The sequence below is a fragment of the Cryptosporidium hominis genome, assembly GCF_000006425.1.
Source record: "Cryptosporidium hominis TU502 chromosome 6 CHRO016055, whole genome shotgun sequence".
Classification (NCBI taxonomy): Eukaryota; Apicomplexa; class Conoidasida; order Eucoccidiorida; family Cryptosporidiidae; genus Cryptosporidium; species Cryptosporidium hominis.
The window spans coordinates 1-16,513 of NW_667329.1; the positions used below are offsets into that span (position 1 = coordinate 1).

Here is a 16,513-nt window from a genome sequence, read left to right on the forward strand (position 1 = left end):
CCTATAATGCAATATTTTTTTTATCCACATAAATATTAACGCCGGTATCAAAAATAATGCATGTGGAAAATAATTTTTGTTGACAGCATGCACAAAATTTATGCAGATGCATGCAATACACGTGTTTTTTATTTAATACTTTTACATTTGGAACAAAAAACAGTTAAATTTTTTTTCCTTCTTTAAAAAATAATTAAGAAATTAATATAAATATATTAATAATAATAAATAATAATAAAAGTAATAGTAATAAATAATCATTATTATACGAAGAGAAACAGTTAAAGATAGCTTGGAATAATTCAATATTAAAAAAAAAGGCAACGAAAACAGAAAGAATTAATAATACGAATATTACTATTATTGCTGTAACTTTACAGATAAAACAAAACTATTACTAATATTATTTTTATTATTATTAAATTTTTTAAAAATTATTCAATAAATTGTGAATAAGAGAAATATCTTATGTGTATTCAATCATATTGATTATCTGAGTTAAATCAGAGCTTGGATTATATTAATAAAAAAAAATTTGTTGCAGTTAAAGTTTGTGGGAATAAAGAAAAATCGGGCTTGAATGAAAGAATAAAACAATAATTAACTTATATTTTTTTAATAATTAACAATACAAATAATATATATGTAATATATATATATATATATATATATATTATATATATTTATACATGTATATATGTATAAATATATATAAATAATTAAATAAAGATGAATAATCAAAATATTACTCCAAAAAAACACAAATATGTGAATGAAAATTCCAGTCAAATGTTGGATTATGAAAATGAATTGAATGGAAAATTAATATCTCCTCCATATACAAGCGATGAAAGTAGTCATTCAAATCATCAAAACAATGATCGACTTAATCATCAACATAATTTAAGACATATTAATAGTTATAGGGCTTCAATATCCACAAATAATACATTAAGCTCGCCAAGAAGCAGTGAAGTCATTGGTGAAATGATATATGATTCAGGTAACAATAGTGTCGATATTGGTAAGAATATGATGGGAGTGAATAAAGAAAACTACATTTTAATGAATCATGAAAATGAGAAAAATATTCCAAGTAATAGCAAATCATCAATTAGTCAAAATATCGATGACCTTGTCATACAAAGAATTAGTAGTAACAAAAGAAAGAGAATGAGAAGAATTCCATCATCTTCTAGAAATATATCATCTAAAATGGAAATGGAAATCAATCATCAAAAGAGTTTAATTAATATTAACAATGATGAACCAAACACAAGAAATTACAACCCAAGCTCATTTAAATTCACTTCCTTGATTGATACAAATTCTGAAGAATTTAATTCTATGCCTCACTCAATGCAGAAGAAAATATTACAAATGATTAGAAATAGACAATCAGCTCAAAAACATAGAGATAAACAAAAAATTGAAAGACAAAATTTAATACAAGAAAATATATCTCTAAGAGCAAAAATTGTTGAATTGACTAATGAATTACAAGAACTTAGAGCCAAACAATTTGCTATACTTGAACAAGAGGGAATGCTTTCACATATTAAAAATGGATATAGATTTACCAATTATAATATGAATACTCAACTAAGTAATATTAATGGAAATATTATCGCAAGTAAAAGAATTGATAACATTAATAATTGTGTTAACAATAGAAATAGTCTTGGAAATGAAGATACAGAAATCAATCATCACAATATTATTTGTAATGATAATTTACTCAATGAAAAAAGTAAGACTAAGATAGATAATATTGGAGTTAAAAATCAAGAAATTGATTGTGGATTTGATTTTGCTCCTGTTGATGAGTATTCAAATATTGGAATATGGAATTCCATATGTGATACTGGCCATGGTAATACTACTACCAATGGTAATCATCATTTAACTGCTAATAATAGTAATATTATAAGAAGTAACAACTTATGCAATCAATTAACAATACATCCTAATATTGATGTATTACCTTGGATAGGTAGTGTTGGTGTTGGAGGAGTTGTTACATGGAATAAACAAAATAATTTTGTCGAAGACATGCTTATAAGCAGTAAATGATTTTTGATTTATAGATTACCTGAATTTGAGTTTAAGAAAGAAAAAATAACATAGGAGAATTGAGATTCGGAACCAATGCTCATTTTCCTTCTTAATATGCAAGATCAGTTGATTGAATATATTTAATGTTTAAGCTTTACAATGCTAAAATATTACTACGTAATGTGGAAAAATTAAAAAAAAATCAATAAGCGGTGAGAGAAAATATTAATTTTGAATTGATAAATACTAAAGAAAAGAATATAATAAAGAAAATTTCCTCCTTTTTTTTAAAAAAAAAAGCTCTAAATGCAACTCAATTAGCACTGAAAAGAAGAAAAAATAATATTAATGTAAAGAATTTAATGTTTAATTTTCAAATTTTCATTCGGTTCAGAATTCATTATTGGTCGTTTAGGACCTTACCCCCACAAGATTTACAGTTTTACCTAATTAAAATATGAATTCTGAGAAAGAAATCAAACAAGATAATTCACAAAATGTGGCTAAAGATAGTGAAAGTGAAGAAGAACCAGTAAAAAGTTTGAGAATTGGAATAGACCATCCAGTATATGATGATGATGAAGAAATTAATATACAATGTGGAAGAATTGGTGAAATCGAAAATTTATCAAAATGCAAGAAACTAAGATCCCTGATGTTAATTTCAAATCATATAAGAAAAATCAAGAATCTGGATGAATTAATAAAATTGAAAACTTTAGAGCTTTACCAAAACAAAATTAAAAAAATTGAAAATTTAGAGAAATTGGTTAATTTGGAGGTTTTAGATTTGTCGTTTAATCGAATAAAAAAGCTAGAGAATCTTGAAAATCAAAATAAGCTTAAAAAGCTTTTTCTAACAAATAATAAGATTAAAACCATACAAGGATTAAATAATAATAAAGAATTAAAATTACTAGAAGTTGGAAGTAATGATATCAGAATTATTGAGAATATTGATCATTTAACTGAGCTGGAGGAACTTTGGCTTGGAAAAAATAAAATCACTACTTTAGATGATATCCCATTATTTCAAAATATCAAAATAATAAGTTTACAGAGTAACCGTATTGTAAATTGGTCAATTAACTTCTCAAAAAATGTGAATAATGTCCAAGAATTATATTTAAGTGATAATCAGTTAATTAGTCCAGATAAAGTCTACTTTGATTCTTTTCAGAATTTAAAAGTCTTAGATTTGGGTGGAAATAAAATTCAGAATTTGGAAGCTATATCCAAGATTGAATCTTTAGAAGAGCTTTGGATTAATGACAACGATATATGTGATATTAATCAGCTTGAACTTTTAAAAAACTTAAGAAATCTCCAAACTTTATATTTGGAAAGAAATCCTATTCAAAACCAGTTAGGGCCTGCATATAGACTAACTGTTATTAAAATTGTACCTTGGATTACTCAACTGGATGCAATACCAATTAATCGAAGTGGGGAAATTCATTTTATTCAATCTTCTTAAAAATTATTTATACTCAATAATTCAATTCAAAACTAAGTGAATATTAATTAAATTCTTCAAAATAAAAAAAACAAAAATGTTAAATTAAAAGTCTAATCAGTCTAAAATTATTAATTAAAAATTATCCTAAAATAAATATTTAAGAATCAACCATTTAATATTACTCAATCCTTATTCTTAATGCTTTATCTTCATCATTATCGTTATCATTATCATCATTATTTGTTATCATCATCATCACTATCACCATCACCATCATTCTATCTTATTACTGGAATATAAGAAATAATATTTCTTAAGTAAATATAGGAAATGAAAGAAAATTTCAATAAAAATTTCCTTCTTTTCCTTTTAATCTCAAGAAAAATCATATCCAAATACAGTTCTCTTTGGTTGAGCTGATGATCCTTTACTTTCACACCATTTAATAAAGTCTGGATTACTACCACATGTATATACATCATCAACATAACAGCATCCACATGATGTTGCTCCATCAGAAAAAGATATTACACCAATTGGATTTGGCCAATATAGTGGAGGATAGAAAGTTCCAAGCCAGCCAATAATAAAGTAAAATAAGAGTAAAATTCCTGATAAGATTCTAAAAGTCCACAATAATTTCTTTTCACGAAGACTTTTAATACGATTCTTGAAATATATTTTAATTTTGTTCTTTATTGGTATCTTTTCAGTTGGAATACGATCAATCAAAATGGTTAAATCTGTACGCCTTTTTATTCCATTTTCATCTACAATTAAACCAAGACTATCAGTAATTTCTCCTTGGATCTGTTCAATCTTCATTTGTTTAATTAAAGCATTTTTCTTTATACGTTGGTTTTTTCTCCATTGTTCAGCGATTTTGGCATTTCTTTTTTCAATCTTTCTTATTTTCTTCTCCTCAAGTTGACGATTAATCCATTCTTTATCTTGTTTCATAAAAAGTCGAAATAATGGAAGAGCTGCCATTCTATTGTATCTATCTAATCTATCCTCAGGAGAACAACCCTTACAAGCTTTCATTGTAGCGAATGTATAAAGTATACCAACTACAAAACCACCAATATGCGCCCATGGATTTGTTACACCTGTAAATGATAAAATCATACCAATAATAAGTGAAAATAAACTAAAAATGAACATAAACATTGGAGCAGGAAGATTATTCCAATTCTCAAAAGTATATGGAATTGAGGCTGCTGTAATTCCAAATAAACCACCAGAACTTCCAACAGTTAGTGAACAAGGAGATATTACTGCTACTGCTAGATTACCACCAACACCTGATAAGAAGAATAATAAGAAGAAACGTAAAATACCCCAATCTGGTTCAATCATATATCCTAATTGAGCTTGAGATATTACATTAAATCCAATATGTATAAATCCAGTATGCATCCACATTGCCCAAAACATACGAATCATTTCACCTTGTCTTAACTCATTAACAACTAAACCTCCAAGAGCACTTAAAGTTTTTGAACAAGGTCCAAGCATAGAGTTCATACTGAAAGATTCAACATATACACCACCACAATTACCATTATCCCATTTATTAAGACGATTGTAAATGAGAGATTGGAAGAAAACACCAACTAGAGCAAATGATGTTGTTAATACAACAAATATTCTTCCATGTATTGGATTAACCCATTTTCTAAATTTGGAAGCAATTTTTGTTTGAGAAATTGGGTCTAATTCACTAACATGATATGATTTATCAACTTTAATAGCATCTAATGGAAGTTCTTTTGCATAAGGTCCAACAGCAATATCAATTTGAGTTTCTTCTCCATAAAGCCATTTAAGATGTCCAGTAAGTCCATGTTCATCAAGTTTGAATGTATTACCATGCTCAAGACTGGTAGAACTTCTAAGCTTTTGCTGTTGGTTTTGGATTTCACCCATCTTTACCATTTGTACACTAGTTCTACCTACAACTTTGCCTTCATTTGCAAGTTCTTCATCATAATTAACAACTTGAGATTCCGATACTCTATGATTTGTTGTTGGTATTGTTAATCCATCTGGTCCTAATAAATTATTATTATTACCTAAAACTATTGGTACGCCTAATCCAGAAATGGCTCCTTGATTTCCATTATTTTCATCATTTTCTTCTGGTTCAATATTTACCATAGCTTCAACAATTGTTGCAAAGCCCTTCTTTTTTGAAATGGATCGTCTTAGATTATTCATTCCACTGGATTTATTAATATTTCCATTGGATGATGATCTTGTTTGAATAGAATTTGGAGCAGGAGCAGGAGTTGGAACAGGAGTTTGAGCTGAAGCTGGAACAGGAACTGGTACCGGTACTATAACTGGAGCTGAATTTTTATTATGTTTTGGAACAATCTTAGTATTTAAAATTGAGTTTCTCGGTCTTGTATCATTCGGATTTGGAATATCAACAACAACTTTATTCCCAGAAAAGGAATCACCTCTATTCAAGCTATTATTATGTTGATTACTAAATTGATCATTTCCAATTTTTCTCTCTTGAACCTCATCAGAAGGCATAATTACCTCCATTCCATTAATTACTTCGGTACCTCCTAATACAGCCCCTCCTGCTTTACTATAAAGAGAAGTTGAAGTCCTTTTTTCTCCTGGTTTATTTGAATGCGGAAATTCACTTTCTGTTAAATCTCTACCTCTTGATTGGAATTTCTTTGGAACAACATTCTTTCTCTCATCAGAACCGGCTGGAGGAACACTAAATAATCTTAATTCATCATTGGTTGGATGTCTTCTTTCATTTAAATCTTCATCTTTATTGTAGTCTGGTTGTAATCTTAAAGATTTTCTTGGAGAAGGTTGAGCTGAATTAACTTCTTTATCTGTTGAAATTTTTTTCACTAAAAGTGGAGCAGGAGTAGCATTACTGGTATTATATTTATTTTCTGTTGATCCTCCTGGTGTTTGTTTTGCCTTAGTTATTATTGGAAAGGAATTCTTAGTTGAATATTTTGATCCATTTTGATTTTTTGGAGAAACTTTCATTGGTTTATTCACTCCAAATAAATTATTGGCCTTTGAATCAACACCTAAATTACTTCCACTTAATGATGAATTTCTTTTAAATGATGAAGATCTTTGTGGTGATAAGGGAGTTATACTTGACCTTGGAGAAGAACCTGATCCACCACTAAATTTTGGCATTGGAGCACGTGATCCTCCTCCACTAGTACCAGCGCCAAATATAGGTGATCCTGGTGATGTTGGAGATCCTGATGTACCACCACCTGGGATTGTTTTTACTATGGGTCTTTTTCCTCCATCTTTGAAAACAAAATCCGACATATCCATTTTATCTTTTCCTAATAATTATATTTTTTTTTCTTTATTTATATTAACTAGTAGAAGAGGGTTTATTTTTGTGAGAAGGGGATTAATATTATATTAACAATTAATCTCAGGGAGTTTGAATAGATATAAAAACTTTTCCCCCAAGTAAATATATTTATATTTTAATATATTCTTTTCAAATTATATTAATCCTTTAATTTCTCTTTCTTTCTTGCTATTGCTATTATTTATTAATATCCTCAAATATAAATAAATATTCTTCTTAATACTATTTGATATTGATCTTGAATGAATTCTCCTTACAATCTTTTCTTTGTTCACTTCTAATTCGTTAATTCAATTTGAATCTTCCGTAATATTTAAATATTAATATTCAATTGTTTTCAGTAATTAAATCTTATAAATCATTGATTTCTAGCTAGTTATTTTATTCTGTACTCTCCAAACCCAAAAAAAACTACTTAACTTGGTCCTAACTTTATTAAATTAAATTTCCAAATCCTCTAGGTAGCACTATTCAAAAATATTTGTATTCAAAAAAGGAAATTTTCTGATTTACTTGTACATTACATTAAAATATGTAGTCCCCTAATCACATATATATACTTATATTTATCAACTTTTTTCCCCCCTCCTCTTTTTAAAATTATTTGTTTAATATTGGTTACACTTTTACAATTATAAGAAGATTAAGGAAAAAAAATCCAATAAATTACTGTAAACCCATTTATTGACTTTTTTACCCCCACCCTGCATTCCTGCTTCACTTACACACAAAAAGTCTTTAATAGACGGATGAATTTTTGGCGGGAAATCTGCAATTTTTTTGCATGCTACTAAAAGGCGGGTTGTGGGGGAGGTATAATGAAAATTTAAAAAAAAAAAATAAAAAAAAATTAGAAGATTGATAAATAACTTCTTATTTGCATTGATATATTTATGATATGATTATCATCAAAAAAAATATTTAGTAAACATAAAGAGTAGGAAAAACTAATATTCTAATCTTTCTTATCATAATTAATCAAATAATTCACTTTGTGACTTTCACCCAGAAATTTTTTGAGATTATAAAGAATTTCCCGCCAAAAGTGGGAATAGAGTTATAATAGAAAAATAATAGTGGAATAATTAATTATAAACATTATTATTTGATGAGATACTATTAGATTGTTGAGAAGTTAAGATTCTGGAGTTATTTTCCTGGGAGTTTATATTGAGATTAGTTTGGATGGAATTTAAATCTTCGTTTTCTTGTAGTTGTTTTGCTTTATTTTTAATTCTCTCTTTTAAATCATTAATATCTTGAATTTTTAGTTCAATCAGAGTTCCTGGTCGAGTAAGCATATTTAGATTTTTTGAAATTTGTTACTTTGTTTCTTTTCTTTTTTTCAATTTGCGTTATTTGCGATGTACGATCTACCCCTTTTTAACTTAGCTAATAATAACAATAGGACTTTTTTGGACTAGAAAGCTTACTCAAAGTGGTTTATATTGATTTAATTTAATCCAATTATACTTTATTAAATAGATTTTGATTGAATAGTGGTTTCAATGGAATCTACTCGAAGAAATTAATACTTGGAATTCAAAGCTAAAAATAACCAGAAACTTGCTTACTTAATCACTTATTTTCCTAATAACTCTTTATAAATTGTTTTCAAAAGCTCTATTCTATGCAATTCTATTCCTTTGTTAAAAAGAAAATATAATATTCTAACTTAAATTGGCGCCAAATTTTATTAATCCCAAGTTATTTTTTTTTCTTTTTCATGGAAATAATTATTTTTAAATGGTAATTGAATGAAGTGGCGCCTACCCCACGTATTAAAAACGTCAATTAGAATTTGCCTGAATTAAATAGAAAAAAAATTATTTCGGTAGAATAATTAAAATTCTAGAGAAAAATGCTATTGGATATGAATATTAAAACGAGATGTTAAATCTAATGTTTAATGTCTATCACCTAAAGCATTTCTAATCCTATTTCTGCTCTCCTCGTTAGAGTTTGTTGTAGTAGGTATGTTAGAAACAGGAGCTGGATGATTATTAACTCCGAGTGTAATAACACCTTTAGAGTCAATAGAAATAGAGAGACTCTCTGGTGTTTGGCCTGACAAAGCAATATTAATCATTTCAGGGTTGATTGAGGTATTCTTAAGATTCAATAATTCGGATTGAGTCGTAATTTGTTGCCCTTGGTTTTGTATTGAATTCAAATTTGTGGATACCAACACATTTCCTGGAGTTGAATTGTTTGGTATTGTATTATCTAATCCATTACCAACTACGTTTCCATTCATGGTACCATTATTAGAATTTGTAATTTCTGTAATCTGTGCTTGTTGAGGAGTTACAGGATTTGAATGTTGAGTATTAAAATAGTTTGTTCCACATTGACATGACGGAAATTGTTGTTGCATTGGACATGTACAGCAAGAACAAAACATATTACCTTGATTCATCATTCCTGTTCCTGTTCTTCTTGAGAAATCACAAATACAACAATGTTGAAGTCTTTGGCAGAACAAACATCCTGAAATGTTTGACTGGTTGTCAAAGTAGTAATTCTGATTATTATTTAATGATGATGGTGTCATACAACCGCATCCTTGCTGTTGTATCATCCTCATCATTCTACTATTTGAACTTTGAGGTAATGCTGGTAATAATCTATCTTGTTTTCCGCATTGACATGTAATTTGATTTGCATTATTTGAATATGACATTTTGCTCTTATTTAAAACAAATATTATACTTGAAGTTATAATTTAGCTCTAATGTTTTTTTTCTTTTTGAACTTTATTATTTTTATCACCTTAGCTCTATTAACTTTGTCCAAATCCTCTTTTTTTTTACTTATTTTCGAGCACGAGCTTTGTAAATTTCTTTATAAGATTTTCATATTTCCCCTCTTTTCCCACTAAATTATTTACTTAAAAATATATGAATATATATATATATATGTATATATTTACGCCATCTACTTATTTAAAAAGTCTTCAAACTTAACTTAATCGACCTCAACTATTTCATAACAATTCTAATCTTTCAAAATCCGACTTAAAACCATTCTTTTCCCTTTTACAAATTTTCGCCATTTATTTCTGACTAGTCCTCTTTTACTTAATTATAATTAACTCCAATTTTCCCGCCCAAACATGTTTACTTTATTTCGAGTAAATAGTTTGCTACATGCAATCTATTTAATCTTTTTTCTTTCTTTTTTTTGGTAATTAAGAAAATCAATCACTTGTAAATATTTCCCGCCAATTTTTCCCATAACAATCCAACAGAATATAAAGGAATCAGAGATGTCATTATATGACGTTTCGATCAGTTAATATTGAAATAAAATGACTAGAAAAATTGCAATTACTTTAATTATAGTAATCTATAATAATTCAGTTTAAAATCTTAAAAAGAAGTCATATAGAAACAATAAATCCTAATTTCAAGTATATAATTAATATAATAGTGTTTTCAATTACGTGATCTACTTAACAACAATATAAATAGTACTACTAGTAATCCAACAGCCAGTCCAGAAGATGTACCTAAAATGATATTAAACTTGTTGTCAGATGAGATTGTACAATTTCTACCATAAAATCCTTCTGCACATTTACAATAATATCCATCGTTGCCTATATTAAAACATTCACCACTATTCTGGCATATTGGTTCTATCTGAGTATCACAAATTCCCTCGCATCCTGAACATTCCACAACCTGTCTTAACTGATTAGATGACGGACATGCAGTACCTCCATTCATTGCCTCCCTCACAACTACTCTATATCTTGATTTGGTTCCCTCGCATAAAAACTTTGAGCAATCAGTCCAAGGAGACCAAAAAGAGAGAACACAATCGACTGGGCATGGAGAAGAATTACATGAAGATTTTTCTTTAAGTAAAGAATCACAACCAGGAGCAGAATGGGTCAATTCTCTTGTCCTGATTGTAAACCCTCCGTCACAAGAAGCTGAGCAAGGAGACCAACTTCCCCAATCAGTGAATCCGCATGGCAAACACTCCACATCCGAATTACAAGCAGAAATCTGAGAAGTTATAGTACATTCTAATCCTCCTGCCATAACCTCATTTAATGGATATCTCCATCTATAAGTTGTTCCACCATTGCAAGTACTTGTACAAGGAAGCCAAGATGACCATTGAGAATACTCACAATCCAATGTAGATATTGCAAATCTTGTAGTTGAATATACTCCTGCTTCATTTGGATAAATTAATCCTACTGAGTCTGGTTTATATGAGTGCACTCCACAATGAAATATGGTTCCCAATGACCATAATGACTCTCTTACAAAAACGTCAACTCCGAACTTTTTGTTAATCAATATCGACTATAAAGATGAGAGAAGAAAAAATATTAAAAAAGTTAATCAATTTTGAAATGTTAAAACTCTTATTAAGATAATTTTCTAAGCCTATCATGCTTCTTCCTTTTTCTTCCTCCCTCTCTCCCTACCTCATAATAAATAGGCTTATTATCTTAATAATCATAAGTAAACTTACATTGAAAGGTTGACCTGGATTATCAAAATCAAAAGGATAATCTCCACTAACTGTATAACTTGTCCCACTTAATAATACACTCGAACTTAAACAATATGAATTACTTGACAAAGTTGCAAAAAATCCATTCATTCTATAATAAAACTGACTCTGATCGCTTGTAAATACTGCTACCGTACCTCCCCATCCGTATCTTTTATCATTAACTGGGTACATACTTGCTGAATGTACATGTATTTCTAGTTCTTCTGGCCAAGATTTATAATGTTTTGGAATTCTATCACCATTTGGTACTCCAGATTTCTCATCAATTCCGGTGCTATTTACATAATACAAATTTTTATCATCAAAATAGTATCTTTGTTGAAATTCGTCCCAGAAATAAGTCCTTCTATAAGGATCTGCCAAAGGAACATTTCTTGTAATTTTATATTTACTAAAGTTATTTTGTCCATTACCAAAAGTTAATTTATTCACATTTGAATACACTATGCTATGACAAGGATAATATGGTCCACTTCCTGAAATATAAAAGTAAAACCCTCCTGGCCATCTTAATTTCTCAACTACCAAGTCAAGATCCATCAATTTTGGCTTATATGGAAATGGAAAGTAAGCATAAGATCTAGCCCATCTCTCTTCTGCAGTATATCCTGTAGATTCCACATCTACTGTTTGTGCTGCAAAATTTATAATCAACTTACAGTGGTATAAATCACCATTCTGAATTGTTACCAAAGTTTCTTTATCATTTTCTGCGTTAAATTTACCCACAATCCTAAAAGATACTCCAGAATACCAAGGTAGCTTATTTGAACTAAATGTATATACTAACCCTTCACTGGTAATATCTTTCCATGCTTTTGTCCAACTAAAACTTGGTGGTAAAGAATTTATTTCTAAAATATTAAATATAAGAATATGTATTAATATAAAATACAAAATTCTTTTCATTTTCATAAACTTTAAATCATATTGTCTAAATTCTAACATTTTTCTTTTCAACTTTGTTTTGATTACATTGAATTAAAACCTTTTATTGGTGTTTTGAAACTAATTAAAATTAATTCTTCTGTCCACTCATTAATTATTCAATCCTTATTTATAACCAATACTTTTACTTAATTTAAAAGAATATAGCAAATTTGATATTATTCAGCAATCTTTAAAAAATATTATAATTTTATTAATAATATAATTTTAAATTTAATACTTTTTTCTGTGTGTGTAATTTATCCTATTATCAACTCCTTTTCCCATGTTCAATTTAGATTAATATTTATTTCAATATTAAACAGCAGGTAATAGGTACCATTTCAGCCCGCCAAAGCATGCCCCACTTATTTCCAATACTATTATCAATGCTGTATATGTAATATAAATAATATAATAAGAATAAATATAAATATGATCCATGTAATAATATATTAGATAAATTTTAATTTATCTATAATTTACCATCATTTTAGTTAAATTAATAATTTATTAGAATTTGTGAAGGATAGTAAATATTAATCCATCGAAATAAGCTTTATGTCTTTAATTACAATTGTCCAGAATTAAGGTTTAATAAAGAATTCATGCTCAATGTTGTCTTGCCATATTATTAATGGCATAATATTAATTGGTTTATTATTTTTTTTAAGATTTGATAACATAAGTTCACAAATTGCAGATTTTCGTCTGCCTGAAACTCGTTTATGCACCAATCCATATACGTAAGTTTGACGTAATTTTTTCAAAAAAAAATAACTTTATTTGATTATTTGTTTATATTTTAAAAATAAATTTATAGTTTTGGATTTGCAATAGAACAAGATACTGATATTCAATTAATAGATGATGATGTTTGGCCTTTAAATCAAGTTCTCTCTGCCGGTGGTAGTATTTCTGACGATGGATTCCAAATATTGTTTGCAACCGCAAAAAAAAATTCTTATGAATTGATCATTTCAGTTTATCCATTGCTCACTACAGTAGTAAGAGAATGTACTTATGAAGGAAAAGTTGTAAGAAGGCTTAAATCCGTAGTAGACCATTCCCCAAGATTTGAAAAATGGCCATTCTTTGATAAGTGGGTTATTAGCTTTCAAAGACAAGAATATGGAATTTCAATTTCTTTTAACCAAGGTTATACTGAATCTTTATTTTGGAAAAGATGTCTAAATGAACCAATAGTCAGCGTTAAGGTAGAATCAAAAGATGCCTATCTTTCAGCTGACCAAGTTGATTGTATCGTATCAGAATGGAGTTCTTGGTCCCAATGTAGTTCAAGTTGTCAGATAGGTACTAGATCAAGAACTAGATTAATATTAAGACCAGCTTCTTTTGAAGGTACCACATGTCCAAACTTGATAGAAAATGAAGGATGCAACACTAGCATATCTTGTGAAGATTGTGCCTATTCTTCTTGGTCTTCTTGGAGTGAATGTAGTGTTACTTGCCAAGGTGGATTTCGTTCTCGAACTAGAAAGTTGATTTGGAAATCTGATATTAAAGGGAGATGTGAAGATAATGAATCAGATATAGAATCTTGTAATGAACAAAGTTGTCCAGTAAATTGTAGACTCTCAAGCTGGACTGCATGGAGTATATGCTCTTCTACTTGTGGTACAGGTAATAAGATGAGATATAGAATTATTTTAGCTCAATCAGATCTTGGTGGAGTACAGTGTCCGACAGAAAAGGAAATTACTGAGCGTGCTTCATGTCAACTTCAAGAATGCGAAAAATCTTGTTCAACTGGAGAAATTTGCAAAAATGGTGGGACTTGTATTGATATCCCTAATAGCGGTTTTTCTTGTGAATGTGCTGAAGATTATTTTGGTAAATTTTGTGAACACAAGAAATACAGCTGGTGGGTTTATTTTGTTGTTTGCATTGCTACACAAATTATTATTGGAGCAATTGTAAAGAGTACATTCCTTTCAAGACCTGCACCAATTACTGAAACACCAGTTACTTATAACCAAGAATATGCTTTCAATGATTATCCGACAGCATTTGATCAAAATACTGACATTTCTGGTGTTTTTTAATATATACAATGATCAAACTCTTCCAACCCTAATTTTTTAACAATTAATAAATCAATTTATATATATATATATATACAATATAAATATAAGTAATCCATTTTAATTTTTTTTCCGGAAATGGCTTTCCCTTGCATGACTTTTGGGGTGCAATTTCCATAATATTAATTTTTATGTGGTCAGGCGCCACTGAATGCCGGTATAGGACAAATAACTAATAAATATAATGAAATTATTAAAGTAAAAATAATAAAAAATTTGATTTATAAAAACCCCAAAAAAAAATCCCACAAATTAGCAAATAAGAGTTTAATAATACAATATAAATATTAATTTAAAAAAATCAAGTTTGGAAAACAAACCTAATATGTATATTAGAAGTGAATCAGAAGAAGAATTAAAGCATGGGGAAGAAATTGATGAAGTTGGTTGTTTATTAATATTTGATGAAACATATAAATCTGTTATTGATTCCTTTCCATTGAATGAAGGAAAGAATTATGTATGTGGATCAACAAGATCAGTTTTTGAACCAATTAATGAAAAATCTAAAAAGAGAGCAAAGAATACAAAATTCAAGGGTAATAGTAAAATTAACAATGAAGATTATCATGCAATAATATATGTTGAACATGGTGAATTTTTCGTTGAAGATAATAACAGCGATATTGGTACATTCCGAAAAAATTTGAAATATAAAATTAAACCAAATTGTAAATATGAATTAATTCCAGGGGAGGATTTATATTTTGGTAATTTAAAAACTAAATTAATAAGGTATGATTCTATGGATTCAATTGAGACACCAAGATGGAAAAGGCATAATATTGAAAATAATGATAATAATAATCATCAAATACAGTTAGAGAATATTGAAGAAAGTCCAAAAACTAATCATATAGAAGATATCGATTTTAATAAAAGTAAAAAGAAATCTTTAGGAAATGAATCAACATCAACATTAAATGATGATATTGAAAATGATTCTTTACTTTCAAATAGGCCAAAAAGGAAATCTCCTAAATGTATTAAAGATGAAAAGATGAATAACTTACCATTGTTAAAAAGTAACAATACAGATAAAGTAATATTATTATGGACTGGATGTACCCCAACAAGTAAAGATATAGAGTTAATTAAGAGAGCAAATATAACTTCAATAGATTCTGAAGATCTTGAATTTATGTCTGATCAAGTTACACATGTAGTATCATCTTCAATAAAGAGAACATTGAAATTTTTGTGGGCAATATCAAAAGGTCTTCCCATAATATCTCCATCTACATTAAGAAATATATTAAACTCGAATAGAAATAAAGATTTGAGTTATAATGAATTTAATCATTTATGTATGAATCAATTACTTTCTGATTTGGAAGGTGAAAAGAAGTTTGGTTTTTCTCTTAAGAATTCTATTTGTAAAGCACAAAATAATATTCCAATATTCAATAATTATAAGTTTGTTATTTCCCCAAATATAAAAGTTCCTTCCATTAGTGAAATCTCATGGTTATTAAAGTCAAGTAATGCTGAAATTATTCAATTAGAAAAAGCTAATAAAATTCAAGACAAATCTAATTTAATATTTATTGGTACTTTATTGGATTCTAATAAATTATTTAAGTAAGTTTAATTTAAAAAATAAATTTATATTTTAACTCTAAATTTTAGAAACCAAAAAATTTATTCAATTGATTTTATTTTTGACTCCATAATTAAACAAGAAATCGACATTAGTAAAAATATTATCAAAATAGAATAAAAATTGTATCTTTATTATTTTATCGACTATTTATAATATTTACCACTTAAATTTGAATAAATTGTCATTTTTCTTCTTACATGCATACATGCCTACATGTATTTTCGTCATTTTTCTACTTTTTTTTAAGAAATTTTCCATTTACATATTACCTCTTTTCCCGCCACCCCCATACCGGTATACACATAATTATTAATTTGTTTTTAATGTGGATGAAATTAATATGCATGCATGCATGTAAAATGTTGAAAATGACGTGTATATATACATACAATAAAAATGTGTAGATAAATATTTTTTTCTTCTAAAGCATTGAATAACTATAATAA

General features: G+C 28.0%; 9 protein-coding genes across 9 annotated transcripts; 4 read left to right on the forward strand and 5 right to left on the reverse strand.

Annotated features, from left to right (window-relative positions):
- The first annotated feature begins 729 nt into the window (after positions 1 to 729).
- Positions 730 to 2,073, forward strand: Chro.60096 (hypothetical protein). The annotated part of the gene is made up of 1 exon (XM_661813.1): positions 730 to 2,073. One exon carries the CDS (start codon positions 730 to 732, stop codon positions 2,071 to 2,073), a length of 1,344 nt encoding a protein of 447 aa, XP_666905.1.
- A 439-nt stretch (positions 2,074 to 2,512) lies between these two features.
- Positions 2,513 to 3,532, forward strand: Chro.60097 (protein phosphatase-1 regulatory subunit 7 alpha2). Its single annotated transcript, XM_661814.1, has 1 exon — positions 2,513 to 3,532. The coding sequence occupies one exon, from the start codon at positions 2,513 to 2,515 to the stop codon at positions 3,530 to 3,532; it is 1,020 nt and encodes a 339-aa protein (XP_666906.1).
- Positions 3,533 to 3,889: 357 nt separating this feature from the next.
- On the reverse strand, positions 3,890 to 6,847 carry Chro.60098 (hypothetical protein). The annotated part of the gene is made up of 1 exon (XM_661815.1): positions 3,890 to 6,847. The coding sequence occupies one exon, from the start codon at positions 6,845 to 6,847 to the stop codon at positions 3,890 to 3,892; it is 2,958 nt and encodes a 985-aa protein (XP_666907.1).
- A 1,131-nt stretch (positions 6,848 to 7,978) lies between these two features.
- Chro.60099 (hypothetical protein) lies at positions 7,979 to 8,194 on the reverse strand. Its single annotated transcript, XM_661816.1, has 1 exon — positions 7,979 to 8,194. The coding sequence occupies one exon, from the start codon at positions 8,192 to 8,194 to the stop codon at positions 7,979 to 7,981; it is 216 nt and encodes a 71-aa protein (XP_666908.1).
- Positions 8,195 to 8,799: 605 nt separating this feature from the next.
- Chro.60100 (hypothetical protein) lies at positions 8,800 to 9,576 on the reverse strand. The annotated part of the gene is made up of 1 exon (XM_661817.1): positions 8,800 to 9,576. One exon carries the CDS (start codon positions 9,574 to 9,576, stop codon positions 8,800 to 8,802), a length of 777 nt encoding a protein of 258 aa, XP_666909.1.
- A 754-nt stretch (positions 9,577 to 10,330) lies between these two features.
- On the reverse strand, positions 10,331 to 10,945 carry Chro.60101 (sporozoite cysteine-rich protein). Its single annotated transcript, XM_661818.1, has 1 exon — positions 10,331 to 10,945. The coding sequence occupies one exon, from the start codon at positions 10,943 to 10,945 to the stop codon at positions 10,331 to 10,333; it is 615 nt and encodes a 204-aa protein (XP_666910.1).
- A 391-nt stretch (positions 10,946 to 11,336) lies between these two features.
- On the reverse strand, positions 11,337 to 12,380 carry Chro.60102 (sporozoite cysteine-rich protein). Its single annotated transcript, XM_661819.1, has 1 exon — positions 11,337 to 12,380. One exon carries the CDS (start codon positions 12,378 to 12,380, stop codon positions 11,337 to 11,339), a length of 1,044 nt encoding a protein of 347 aa, XP_666911.1.
- A 1,631-nt stretch (positions 12,381 to 14,011) lies between these two features.
- On the forward strand, positions 14,012 to 14,425 carry Chro.60104 (TSP1 domain-containing protein TSP9 precursor). The annotated part of the gene is made up of 1 exon (XM_661820.1): positions 14,012 to 14,425. One exon carries the CDS (start codon positions 14,012 to 14,014, stop codon positions 14,423 to 14,425), a length of 414 nt encoding a protein of 137 aa, XP_666912.1.
- Positions 14,426 to 14,789: 364 nt separating this feature from the next.
- On the forward strand, positions 14,790 to 16,049 carry Chro.60105 (BRCA1 domain protein). The annotated part of the gene is made up of 1 exon (XM_661821.1): positions 14,790 to 16,049. One exon carries the CDS (start codon positions 14,790 to 14,792, stop codon positions 16,047 to 16,049), a length of 1,260 nt encoding a protein of 419 aa, XP_666913.1.
- Positions 16,050 to 16,513: the final 464 nt, after the last annotated feature.